This window comes from Cibotium barometz, chromosome 9, assembly GCF_041138505.1.
Source record: "Cibotium barometz isolate CiBa-2024 chromosome 9, ASM4113850v1, whole genome shotgun sequence".
NCBI classification, from domain to species: domain Eukaryota; kingdom Viridiplantae; phylum Streptophyta; class Polypodiopsida; order Cyatheales; family Cibotiaceae; genus Cibotium; species Cibotium barometz.
Window position 1 is genome coordinate 61,601,315 of NC_141054.1, and position 13,509 is coordinate 61,614,823.

The 13,509-nt window shown below is 43.3% G+C and overlaps 1 protein-coding gene and 1 pseudogene across 2 annotated transcripts; one reads left to right on the plus strand and one right to left on the minus strand.

Moving 5' to 3' along the window:
• Window positions 1-4,453: 4,453 nt before the first annotated feature.
• Window positions 4,454-8,193, plus strand: LOC147635796 (chitinase 2-like). Its single transcript, XM_086803226.1, has 2 exons — window positions 4,454-4,886; window positions 6,754-8,193. Exons 1-2 carry the CDS (start codon window positions 4,826-4,828, stop codon window positions 8,004-8,006), a joined length of 1,314 nt encoding a protein of 437 aa, XP_086659352.1. The 5' UTR covers window positions 4,454-4,825; the 3' UTR covers window positions 8,007-8,193.
• Window positions 4,757-12,963, minus strand: LOC147635797 (protein PECTIC ARABINOGALACTAN SYNTHESIS-RELATED pseudogene; annotated as a pseudogene). Its single transcript, XR_015266605.1, has 7 exons — window positions 12,888-12,963; window positions 12,648-12,724; window positions 12,367-12,563; window positions 11,810-11,929; window positions 11,552-11,597; window positions 11,286-11,376; window positions 4,757-4,866 (listed from the first exon to the last, which is right to left on the minus strand). The product of XR_015266605.1 is annotated as a protein PECTIC ARABINOGALACTAN SYNTHESIS-RELATED pseudogene (transcript).
• Window positions 12,964-13,509: the final 546 nt, after the last annotated feature.

A 13,509-nucleotide genomic window follows, 5' to 3' on the forward strand; every position in this document is an offset into this window, starting at 1 on the left:
TACCTATCATCCCTCTGGGAAAGGTGGGACGGCTATTGGCATTCACATGAAATGGGAACACGCCATTTTAGATTCTTGGTCGGATGTAAATCACTCTTGGACCGCGGTTAGGATGGGCAACCCTTTCAATTTCACTCTGGTTTCGGTTTATGCCCCCTGCCTGGCTAGCTTGAGAGCTGCTACCTGGCAGTCTATCACTCAGATTGTAGGACCCATCTTTCTCATTGGGGACTTTAATATGGTAGAGGCTCAGGTTGATAGAAGTAGACTTCTGGGCAGTACCATCAGTGGCTTTGAAAAGGTTAAATGGGATGGGTTAAAGGGGGAGAAAGACCTCTCTGACCTCTCTGCGAAAACTGGATTCTCTTGGTCTAACAATCAAAAAGGCTCCTTTCACAGGGCTGCCAGATTGGACAGACTGTATGCCTCGGGTAGTCTGATTGATATGTTCCTAAAAATCAAAGTTACCACGGATCCCTCCCTCACCATCTCTGATCACATCCCTCTTATCTGTAACCTGTCCCTTGGCCAGGCCAAAGGTTCCGTCTCCCTTGTATCCAACAGATGATCAAAACCTCCATTACTGAGGCCTTCAATCAATTCATCTCCCCATCCAAGGGATGGGAAAGTCTGGTGAATAAGGTTCATTCTATCTGCAAGGAGTATAAGCTGCAGGTCTCTACGATTCGTTTGAATCGGAGGATGCAAATCAGGAACCAGATCCAAGACATTTATCGGTCAAAAGATGTTGCTGTAAATCACTCTTTGATTGAGCTAAAGAATCAGCTCAGACTTGAAGAGTTATTAGCAGCTAAGTCCACTAGATTGTGGTTCAGGGAGGTTTGGGCTGGAAAAATTGATACCCCTCACCCTAAGATGTTTGCTCTCCTTAAAAGGAAGAAAGGTAGAGATCTTATCCCTATGGTCAAGAAGCCGAATGGTCACCTGGCTGTTGATGATGTGGAAAACTTGCAGGTTATAAAGGACCACTTTTATAACTTGTTCTCCACTGCCCTTCCTCCTTCCCATGAAGTTTCGGCCGCTAGGGCCAAGATTGCCAGCATTAGGAAGAAGATGGTGAACCCCTCTTTAGCCCTAAAGCTTGACTCCCCCTTCACTGAAAAGGAGGTCAAGGAGGCTATCTCCCATCTCAAAAAGTGTAAATCTCCGGGTGAAGATGGGATCCCCAACGAATTCTTTCTTGTTTTCAAAGACGAATTGTCCCCTCACATCCTTGACATTTGGAGGGAAGCCATGAGGAAGGGAGGGTTAGCTGAAAAGACAAACATGGGGATTATCAAGCTTATTCACAAAAAGGATGAGAAAGAAGATCTTGGTAATTGGAGACCCATAACATGTCTCTCGTCCCTTTACAAAGTGTTTGCGCATATCCTGACTAACAGAATCAACCCCTACATGGACGAGTGGATCCTCAAAGAGCAAAAGGGCTTTATAAAGGGAAGGTATATTCTTGATGCGATCATTAGTCTGTGGGAGGGTATGGAACATGCTGAAAACTCTGGCCAGAACTACATCTTCCTCAAAATAGACTTTGACAAAGCCTATGATAGAATAGACTGGTCGTTCCTCTTCCAATCCCTTCAGGATATTGGCCTCAATAGGAAATTCATAAAGTATGTCCAAACCTTGCTTGGGAATGCGTCTTCCAAGGTGGCTGTTAATGGGTCCCTCACTGGTGCCTTCCCTTTGAGGAAATCTATAAGACAAGGTTGCCCCCTGTCCCCTCTCCTTTTTGCTATTGTTGCGGATGCTCTGGGGTGGCTGGTTAACAAGGAGATAACTGACAACAATATCAAGGGTATTGAGATCCCCAACAGGACTGATCCTTTATGCCTGCAGCTTTTTGCTGATGATACGAATGTGCTGCTCCGCAATGAAGTGCAAACTGCTGCTCACTTTATGACTTGCCTGGATACCTTTTGTCTTGCCAGTGGCTCGCAAATAAATCACTCCAAGACCAGCTTCAGAGTCGGGGAAGGGTGGCCCCCTCCCTCGATCCTGGCCGCTGGTTCTAAGAGTATCCATGATGGTGTGGTTTTCAGGCTTCTTGGAATACCCATGGGCTTCAACATCTCTTCCAAACAAAGGTGGGACTATGTGCTCGATAAACTCAAGAATCAGGTCAAGAAATGGAGTCACATCAACACAGGGGTAGCGTCAAGAGCCTTTGTCCTCAATCACTTCATTATCCCCTCGGTTGTTTACTTCCTGGCCTGTTGGAGACCCTCTGAGACCCAACTCCAATCCCTTAACTCGATCATGGGGAACTATCTTTGGGGGGGATCTCTCGGAAATAAGAAAGTCAGCAAAGTAGCCTTTCAGTCATGTTGCTTGGAAAAAGAGCAAGGGGGTCTTGGCATCATCAACATCGGACTGCTTGCTGAGAAGCTTGCAGCTAAATGGGTGCAAAGGGCCATCTTTTCTAAGGATGTTTGGGCTGACTTACTCAAAAGGGATATCAATAAATTTTGGCTCAAAGGTAAAAGATCTTGGAAGGGTTTCTCTCTCAATGAAGCTTTGTTCTCAAAGGCCGATCTCTCCCCTATAGGTAGTAAACTGTGCTGTAGGATGTGGGAGTCGTGGATGAAATACAAAAAGCTCTTCTTTTTTCAAACCTTTACTAAGAGAGGTAAATATGCCTATTCTGCTGACTCTGTGTGGTTTGGGCATCTTGTGTCTCCGATCTCCAATGATCAGTTCCAGACTAGTCTTTCTTGTTTCAAAGCTGGTATAAAGGTTTGGGGCGACTTATGTGACTCAACTGGGATGTTAAACAGGGACCAAATCTGCAATAAATTTATATTGTCCCGCAGTGGAGTTGAGTTGGTCATTCAGAGGTGTAATGCTCTTAAGGTGTCCATTCCCCCGGGGTTGAGTTGTGACTGTGTAACCTTTTCGAAAGCCATCCGGTGGGGTTACTCCAGTAACCTGGGCAAGTTACCTAACAACTTGCATGCAAGTAAGCTGATTCTCAAGCTCAATAAGAGATGGTCCTTGGCCTGGAACCATCATCAATGGGCCTTCCGCTTTAAGCTCATTTGGGCCTTCGCTAATGAAAGAAAACACGCCATTTTGGCCTGGCTTGTCATGCACAAAGCGACCTGGACCCTTGAGAAAGCCCTGAAGTTTGGGCATGGTAACGGTCTTTGTCCCCGATGTAATTCCAAGATTGAAACGGTCCCCCATCTCTTTTTCTCTTGCCCTGACACTAGACAATTCTTAGACGTTCTTAACAAGGCTTTTAAGAAAATTAGGAAAATCCCTTTGAGCTGGAAAGAAGTCCTCTTAGGCGAATGCCACTCACTCGACCCTTTAACGTGGCAGTCCGTCAGAATTCTGTTTCTTTGGCATGTTTGGAAGCAACGTAATGAAGCTCTTTATGGTATCAAAACTAATCACCACTTTTATATTTTTCTTGACAGTGTTTTCAAGCTAATTCATCAACTCCGGCCGAGTGGTGCTCCCATGGAGGTGGACCGGTGGCAAGATCTACCTTGGAGGAAATGGAAGAGATTCCATGTCTCCTCGCATTGCCTAACGAAGGATGCTATGAGTCAAGAGCTTCAGCTGGAATGTCAAAGAAGACTTCAGAAATCCGAGTACTACGTCCAGGCTTCAGAAAGGTTCTGTGGGGTTCCGTAAGCCCTCATGGCCTCAACCTTCTGCTCATGAGAAATTCTCAACCTCTCGTCTGAAGAAAAGTCAGTCTTGCTTCTACTGGGCTGTCTGGCCACGGCCTAGAGCCTCAGTGTTCAGGTTATAAGCTTTACAGCAAGGTGTCATGATGCAAAGTTTTGTGCACTTAATCATCTGCTCTCTAGGTTTAACCATTCTCTCTCCCGAAATAGAAGAGGGGCTGGCCGCCAACTGTTACTTCTTTTTACTTGTTTTAGTGCTGGTTTTTACTTGTTCTAGTGCTGGCCGAACTGTTCATGAGATGTTTCACTGTTCATGAGATGTTTCAATTTTGTTCCCCCTTTTCTGAAGGTTTCTCCAGGTCACTGTGTCTCCCCATGGACCTTCCACATGGGATCTTGTAACATCATTTTCTTTTAATATATTCCGCTGTTTCAACTAAAAAACAAAGGTGACTTCCAATAATTAATATTCTTAATGTGTGGACATGCCCCATTCTCTCTCCTTCTTTAAATCGGGTGTGCGAAAGGCCTGTGGGCGTCCTAAAGTGAGAAAAAGAGAGAGATGGGGCGAGATGGGGCCACGTGTGTTGTGTGTGGAGAGAGAACTCCACTTGAGAGAGAGATGGGCACACGTGTGTGTGGAGAGAGAGATAACTCGATTGTGTGGAGAGAGAGAGAGAGAGAACGCGTGAGTCATAGGAGAGAGAGAGAGAAAAGTGACTAGGAGTGGGAGAGAGAAAAAGAAGAAAACCACCCTGTCCAAGGCTGCCAAAAATTTATCTATACGAATTCCGAAAAAAGGCAGTGTAATTTTCCCGATTCAATGAATTGGAAAATCCCTGTGCTATAATGAGGGAATATATTGGTACTTTCAAGAGACTTTAAAATTAAGCCCGATGCAAATTTGAGCTAGGAGAACCGGGTTTGCAGTGTAATTTTCCCGATTCAATGAATTGGAAAATCCCTGTGCTATGATGAGGGAATATATTGGTACTTTCAAGAAACTTTAAAATTAAGCAGCAGCAGCAGCAGAAGCAGAAGCACTCTTGCTCATTCTATAAAGGAGGCGTCGCGGACAGCCACAATTCCATCTGGATAACTTCTTCTTGCTTGTGAAGTAAAATCGTATGCTTTTGGAAAGGTTCTTTTCATCATAATCCATCAACATGCGGCTCCTTTTGCTGCTTCTTGGGCTCTCCGGTGCTCTCTGCAGCTCCTCTTACCATGGTGAGTCCTCTCTCTCTCTCTCTCTCTCTCTCTCTCTCTTATTTCAAACTGGACTGAAAATCCCACACACATACCCCCCCTTCAGACAAGAGCCAGCCTTTATATATACACAGTGACATCCCCCCATTAAGGTTTCATCTCGTGTCTTCCGGCACAAAGGCTTGAGTCTTTCCCGTCAAGATAAAGTCGTTGAGATTTAGTAGGCTTATCATAAATAGCTTGTTGATTTTTGTTTTGGGGGTTATCTCCCCTCCCTATCGAACTGGATCGCAAGTGCGGCAGAAAATCCCACGCACATAGATCCCTTCGGGCAGGAGCCCACACTGTCATGCCCTCAGAAAGGTTTAATCTCGGGTCTTCCAAAACAAAGGCTTGAAAGCTTCTCTAGTCGAGATAAACACGTTGAGCCTGATTTTAATTATTTTCCCGGGGGGGGGGGGGGTTCAAATCCTTGATCGCCTGTACAATCTAGTCATGATGCCTAACAAGTTACCATTTAGTTTGTTTTCAAAACAACTTCATTTTTCCTGCATGTAGCTAGGTGTGTGTGTTCTTCTTCTTTTGGTTATGCCATCTCAGCTATCTTATAGCGCCGAGAATGATCGTTGTGTTTTTTGCTGATTGATCTTTATTTGTTCACAAGTTTCTTACAAGTAGTAGATGTTCCAAACATCAGTAGCTCTACTTTAATCATAAGTCTTAAACATAACATGTTAACCTTGTGTCTCAACTGAGTTAGTGTAGTGGTCAAAGCTTGTGACTTGTAACCTCTAGGTTATGAGTTCAAGTCCCACTAGGCTCTCTCATGTTATAAAGGGACACTTATGCTCCCTTGATGTGTTTGGTTGCTCGGGCTCTTGCCCTTTGAACACTCGAGTGACTCTTCCTCGGGTGGTGGATCACCCGAGATAGGAGGATCCATACGAGACCCCTCCGCTGTTGTAGCGCTCGACTCATCGCGGTGGTCATGGGGGATGCCTAATTCGTGGCTCTTGCCCGATGGTGCGTGGCCCTTGCCCGACTATGATAATTGGCTAATTGTTGGAAGGGGAAATCGGCTCCACCCACTTGAGTGGGCCCCAATGTGTACGAAAAAAAAAACATGTTAACCTTGCAGATGCAGCAACGTTGTTAGCCATGGTAGATTGCATTAACTTTCTGTGTGTGTGTGTGTGTTATCAACGAGCTTGTAGCTCAGCTCGTAGGGAATTGTCGTTTGGAGGCGGAGCTCCCCAGTTTTGTGTTTAATTGTAAATATGATATCGCGCTTACATGTATTGAAAGTCTCACGAACTTGTGTGTGTCCGCCCCCACATGCCTACGTGGACGTAACATTAGTGTTCATAAATCTAAACCTTTTCACAAGCTAATAACAAGTAGCAGATGTTCTAAATAATGTTCAGTTTTAATTTGATCAGTAGCTCTACTATATAATCATCAGTCTTATATATAAAATATAACACCTGCTGCACAATTTCGCTGCAAGCACTAGATTACTTTAATTTGGTCAGTACACAATTTCGTTACAAGCAGCACATATTCTAAACGTTGTTTACTTTAATTTGGTTCAGTATCTCTACTTCAGCCATGAGTCTTATTCATGACACGTTTACCTTGTGAATGCAATAATCTTGCTGCCATGACAGATTGCATTGAGTAATTTGTGCACATGTCCTCTGTGTGTGTGTGTGTGTGTGAGAGAGAGAGAGAGAGAGAGAGAGAAAGAGAGAATGTGTTTTGTGCTCATCCATCTAAACTCCTTCAGAAGTTAGTCACAAGTAGTGGATACATTGTTCACCTTAATCTGGTCAGTAGCTCTGCTTTAGGCATGAGTCTTATAAATAACATGTTTACTTTGTGGATGCAGCAAGCTCATTTGCCACGGCCGCAAACTGCAATCAGTACACAGTGAAGGCGGGCGACATTTGCTACAACATCGCACAAGCCCATGGCATCTCTCTAGATGATTTTTTGAGCTGGAATCCCGGCATCGACTGTGGAAACCTACAAATTGGCCAAGTTGTGTGTGTTTCCAAACCTAGCACTGATCCCCCACCATCAGGTGCTTGCAAAGAGTACACAGTAAAGGCAGGTGACACTTGTTGGGCAATTTCACAAGCTTATAGCATCTCTATCTCAGATTTTGAAAGCTGGAATGTGGGCATCAACTGTGGCAACCTTCAGATTGGCCAAATTGTCTGTGTTTCAGAACCCGGAAGCGTTCCCCCACCGCCTCCTAGTCAATACAATGACAATATCTTCATGGAGTACATTGGTGCTTTGTACAATGGAGTGAAATTGTCTGATGTGCCCATCAACCCCAATGTGGATTTCTACTTCATCCTTGCCTTTGCCATCGACTACAACACTGCCGGTGGCATCTCACCCACCAATGGTGTTTTTAACATTTATTGGCAGGACTCTGTCCTCACTCCTAATGCAGTCCAAGCCATCAAAGCTCAACACAGTAATGTCAAGGTCATGTTGTCCTTGGGAGGGGACACTGTCTCGGGCCAAAGCGTGTTGTTCACACCCACCTCTACGACAACCTGGGTCTCAAACGCAGTTTCCTCTCTCACCAGCCTGATCAACCAGTATCATCTTGACGGGATTGACATAGATTATGAGCATTTTGCCGCCTCAGCTTCACCAGCCACATTTGCATCCTGTATTGGGCAGCTGATATCTCAGCTGAAGAATAACAAGGTGATCTCTGTGGCTTCGATAGCTCCCTTTGATGGAGTAGAGTCTCATTACACTGAATTATGGGAGCAGCATAGCAATGTGATAGACTATGTGAACTTTCAGTTTTACTCATATGGTTCTGGCACAAGTGCATCTCAGTTCGTCAGTCTTTACAACACAGCAGCGTCAAAATATGGAGGAGGTGAAAACATGTTAGCTAGCTTCAACACGGCTAACAATATAGGGCCCCCGCCAGCCACTGTCATCTCAGCTTGCCAGCAGCTCAAGTCAAGTGGCAAGCTTCCCGGTATCTTCATATGGAGTGCCGATAACTCTTACATCTCCACCTCCAAGTTTACATACGAGCAGCAGGCTCAATCCTTGGTGGCTGCTACTAATGAGGAGCAAAAAGATGCCTTCTCTTTTGTGGCTTGAGAACAGTTTATATTTAGTCCTCATAAGTTGTCAAGTGTGTCCTCTCTCCCCTGATTTGATATGGGGGTAGAAGAAAATAGAAAAATAAGGTTCCGTTTTGAACTGTCCGTTGGAAAAATTTAAAGAAACAAAGTTGTGTTTGCCTTCAAGTTTATTGTTCCCAAACCAATGACATCACTTTTACTGTAAACTCTTGGTTATCCAGCCATGACATGGGTGCATTCTTCCTAAACAGTGGACATAACAATGTTTGTTAACTTTGGGGACATAAAAATTGAATCAATTCTATCATCTCGACCCTTCATAACTTTAGGTCACTGGAAAACTCATCTGCACCATCATAATTAAAGCTGCTTTCTGCCTTGAAATACCCACCTGAGCTAAACATACCACCTCGCTGACTTTGATATGAGCTGCCAGGGATGTTGCATACTAGCCCACCTATAATCTTTGCTATTAATCTGTCAATCATTGGCCACCTTTAGCGGCAGCCTCGGGACAAACCCGAAAGGTTAGTGGTCAAGTCGCAATCTTTGATGTTCGAGTAACTATCATCACCAATTCAAGACACTAGCGTTGACCTGCCAGCATGGTAAACTGGGGTCCTCAAGAGTAGAAAGATGGAAATGAAGTATGAAAGGACACCAATGCCAAAAAAGACGAGCACGACTTACTCCGAGATGTTCTGTATTCAGATCTTATAGAATGATTTTAATCTTAACCTCTAAGCCTATGCCCTCCCTTTGACTGAATCATCTGCTTTGACAAATTGTACCGAGGCAAAACATCCAAAATTACTAACTGGAGGTTTCTGTGTTTGAGTTAGTTGAACCAAGTCAGTAATGCAGATGTCTGTAACACTGGCCCATAACATTCTCAAGCGTTCACATTACTCTTGCTGTATGCAGCTACCCAGATAGGGAAATGTTTAAAGCTGACCAAACCAATGAGAACATGCTCAGGTAGAAATCTGCTGTATGTCCAACACCCTTGAACCTTGATACATCTTTAATCTGCAAAAACACAAGGTGACTTTAACTACAGACTAGTGCAAACATGAAGCTTGCTGCTATATTCCAAAGCTAGGGAAGCTAGGGGTAATGTCTTGCCAAAAGATTCATTGCCTAGGATGGCAATGTGTGCGTGAGCAAAGGATTGACACCTATGGTGTTTGTGTTGAGCACCTCATGTTCAGTAACATAATTCAAGCCAAACTGATCAGTGATGATAGATTACCAAACTATCTGATCGACATAAATAAGTTCTAATGCTAAAGCTGCATTGACCTATAGATGGACCTTATGTTAGCTTCTATATCTTCTTCTTCTATATCCCTTACTGGGAAGCACATCTTGCCACGTGACGAGAGAGGAGATTCCTGGGAAAAGGGGTTTGAAAATTCAAAATACCATTCAATCAAAAATTCAAAAAAAGGTTCAAGGCTTGGCAAAAGTGGAAGCCCTATTTTGGGGGTGACAATTGAAGTCTGCCCCACCACCTCATTCAGAGAAAGAGAGATGGATTTCCAGGTAAGCATCATGTTTATTCAAAAAATCTTATCTTCTTCTTCTATCCATTCCTGAAGAGACAGTAACCATTCGTGGATATTGTACGAGTGAGTGAGTGAGTGAGTGAGTGAGTGCATGAGTGTATAGAGAGAGAGAGCACCATTCTTTGGAGCTCGACTGTAAGTATTTTCAACCCTACCTATTAGTGTGAGGTACAGGAGTGTGTGAACTTTGAAAGCTTTCTTTTCTCTTGGATACAGAACCTTGCTACTGTGGATCTTCATTGCAGGTATATGAAGAAGAAGAGCCCATGTCAAGGAACCTCTCTCTCTCTCTCTCTCTCTCTCTCTCTCTCTCGCGTGGCATTTTGAGCTTATAAGTTGTGTAGTTATACGTGTGTGCGTGTGTTTGAGAGAGAGAGAGAGAGAGAGAGAGAGAGAGAGAAGATACTGTGTGTGTGTGTGCATTCGTGTGTAAAAAGAGAGAGAGAAGGTATTCTGGTGTGTAGAGAGAGAGAGAGAGAGAGAGAGAGAGAGAGAGAGAAGATACTCTCTATGTGTGTGCATTCGTGTGTAGAGACAGAGAGGGACAGAACCATTGATGAGAGAGAGAGAGAGAGAGAGAGAGAGAGAGAGAGAGTATGGTACAAGATGCCACACAGATAAGAAAGTGACTTGCAAACCTCAATGCAGCAGGCTGTACAATGTATACAAGTAGCCTCACCCGTCTAACGACGGGTAGGGGCCGGACATAATCTCACTCCAACACACCCCCTCCCCTCCCTCATGCTTTGGGCACACACCAAGAGACAACGTCCCGAATAGGGAGCTCCTCAAGCACTCCCAAGCACAATATTATTTTCTGGACTCCATGTCAAGCAATCCCACCATGAATTTGTCCCCCCTTGTCAGGTATTACTATGCAACCACAGGCTTTCAACATGCAAGTGATGGTCCATGCATCGGGAAAGAGCCGTTGTCCTACATCTGTTTAGATCATCATGATTTTGCCATGTTGGGCATACCCTACAATTAATGCAGACCAAGAAACATCCCATCTCCTCAAAGCACTCGTCGTGCTTTTGCGAGTGTACCACATGTGCATACATATCCACCAAAGCATTGCCAAGCAAAATGTTATTCTCCTACAACCCCTATCTGGCAATCTCATCATGAATTTAATTCCCCTTGTTAGCTGCTCCTATTCCACCCTCCTGGTCCATTCATTTGAAATAGTTCAGATCATCATGAACTTGCTCCTATTGGGCATATCCTACAGTTAGTGCGGACCAAGAGACAACATCCCGAATCGAGGAGCAGCTAAGAAGCCCAAATTCACCTTATAGAATATATATATACCTATATGAATTTAGGAATATGCCCAAATTCACCTTATAAGAAAGTGCAATTTATAACCTCATGGTAGTCATCCACAAGACAATAAGGCATCAACTCCATCATGCATAGCATACCTATATGAATTCAGGAACACGCCCAAATTCACCTTATAAGAAAGTGCAATTTATACCTCATGGTAGTCATCCACAAGACAATAAACCATCAACTCCATCATGCATAGTATGGACTAGATACTACGATATCCCCACTAACATCATCAGTGCCCAATAGTGGGTGTAGAACTTGGTATTAATATGTGCTCCCACACACACCCCATGCACCCACACAGCCATAACAAAGATTGTAAGGGATCCTCCCCAAAGCTTGGTATATGACTACTTAAACTTTCCAATAGCTAAGGACGTGTTACTCACATATATGGGTGCAGTATGCCAGTACGATTATCATTCTTTGAAATTTTTACCAGAGGTTGACATGTTCATTTCATGAGGAACATTGTCATACCTGCCATTTGATAACACGGTAAAATCGTCATCAAAATAAGCCTATCATAAAGAGACTGTTTTACTTTCATTCACTAGGAGAACAGTTTCAGCTGGACATAACCCAGAAGGAAGGGAAAAGGGGAAGAGGGGGCGGGGGGGGGGGGGGGGGGGGGGTGCAAGGGGGGGTTACCTACCCTAGTCTGTACAGAGGCATACTTGGGAATATTTTTTACCGTGCACCTGGAAGGACAAACCATAACATCAGAGCTGCCATGAGAAATAAAGCCCAATTTGAGGATTAAAAGAGCATCAAACAATGACCGAGGTAAGCAGGCCTTCATAGCCCTTGAGACTGATATAGACAAACCAACTTTCAATCTTGTATGTTAATCATTTCAGCTGTCAGAGGATGTTGAAGCCATCAAGATAGAGAGATGTGCTATCATAATGACCTGATGCTTGTATACAGCTCCCCTTTGTTAGAAAACCATGAAGGAATCTCCTTCACTATTCGTACATCATCCTTCAGATAGTTAACAAAATGATCCACATCAAAAATGTCCTCAAATCGTCTGTCCAAAAGAAATGAGATGATTACAAGGTGTTCATGGTAAAATAATTTAAGCAGCGAAAAAGATTCCATAAAAGTGCAGAACATGTATTGGCACATTGTTCATCCAAAAAAAATATAGGTGTCTTGTCACAGGTTAAGAGCAGCACTGACAAGAGAGCAAAACCTCTTTTCACAGCTCACAGCTCATCAACTAAAGGCACACATCACTCTGCACCCCTTGCATAGTACCATGGGCCTTGGGCATGGCCCAATGTGAATGCCAAGAACATTAATAAGTGTTAGACGGTGGCCAAAGTATATAAAACAATTATAAGGCGAGTTGCAGATAACTCATAATCACTTTTATCATAACTCATAATCACTTTTATCATCTTTTACTCAATATCAATTCAAGCCTTGCTCATGGAAGCGCTTCCATAGTGACCTTCACCATACCATGGACTCCATGTAAACGATGTCCCGTGTTCCCGACTTCAAACTAACGAGTCATCCCTTCCTCCCTTCTTTCATTAGCATCTTACAAAAAGTGTAGATACCACTTATTTTCGATCTTTCCAAATCTGCTCTTGCTTCATTAACGGAATAATCAATGTGACATTCATGATCTTAGCAACAGCAACGGCATCGCATATCTGTATCACAGAGAAACCGAAAGTCAAAAAACATCAAAACATGCAAGTCTATGAATACAGTGGCTCAGAAACTAAAGCACACACAGCAATACGCTGTTGATTCAGTCCTCCCTCTGCATGCACAGCTAGATACCCATTGGTCTCATTCTCAGCTGGAAGAACTGTCAACCAAAATAAACAAATTATTCAAACAATCCTCTGTTTAAAGCCCAGTAATTTATCCTCTCAGCACATGGCTTCCAAGGCGTAGTTGCTGAGTATGGATTAGAGAAGGTGCCTCACGTACCTAAGAAAAAAAGAAAGAAAGAACGGATCCTAAACAACAGGAATAAGCTGTTCCTTTGACTCCTTGTACAGGAATAAGCTGTTCATTGAATAGAAGATGGCCCAAAACAGCCATCAAATTGCAATGTAAAACGTGCCAAAGCTTGAGAAAAATATTTTACACTAATTGATTGTTCAAATGCAAAGCATGCTTTATGTTATAAATGAGTATAAACTAGTATTGGACCCGCGCGTTGCTGCGGCCGACAGGTAGAGTTCTAGAAAAAATAAACTCAGTTTCTCCAATTTAGGTCATGTTTTAAGTAAACACAATACATTATTTCAAGTGACTTTATATATACATATCTCAAAATAACATCCATATCTCGTAGATTTATGGCGAAAACAAAAATATCATAGTAATGTAGCATACGAAGATGCAAAAAAGGACCAATATTACCTATTCTCAAAATGCACCACAAAATACGTATTCTCAGTCAGTAATGTCAGAATCAACAAATTGAATTCTTCTCTTGTGAGAAGGATCATTCAATTGTCTCCTCCTCATCACAATACACTCTCTATTGTAAAGGGGTGATCCATCCCGCACATGCTCTACTATCTCGATGAATGCAAAGGACCTGCACAAACGAAACAATGATAAATCAAATCTGCACATAAC

What these genes read in the sequence shown, in the direction of transcription:
- LOC147635796 (XM_086803226.1), top strand. Translation starts at nt 4,826, where the DNA reads ATGCGGCTCCTTTTGCTGCTTCTTGGGCTCTCCGGTGCTCTCTGCAGC. An exon ending in CTGCAGCTCCTCTTACCATG is followed by an intron (nt 4,887 to 6,753) that starts GTGAGTCCTCTC and finishes TTGTGGATGCAG; the next exon opens with CAAGCTCATTTGCCACGGCC.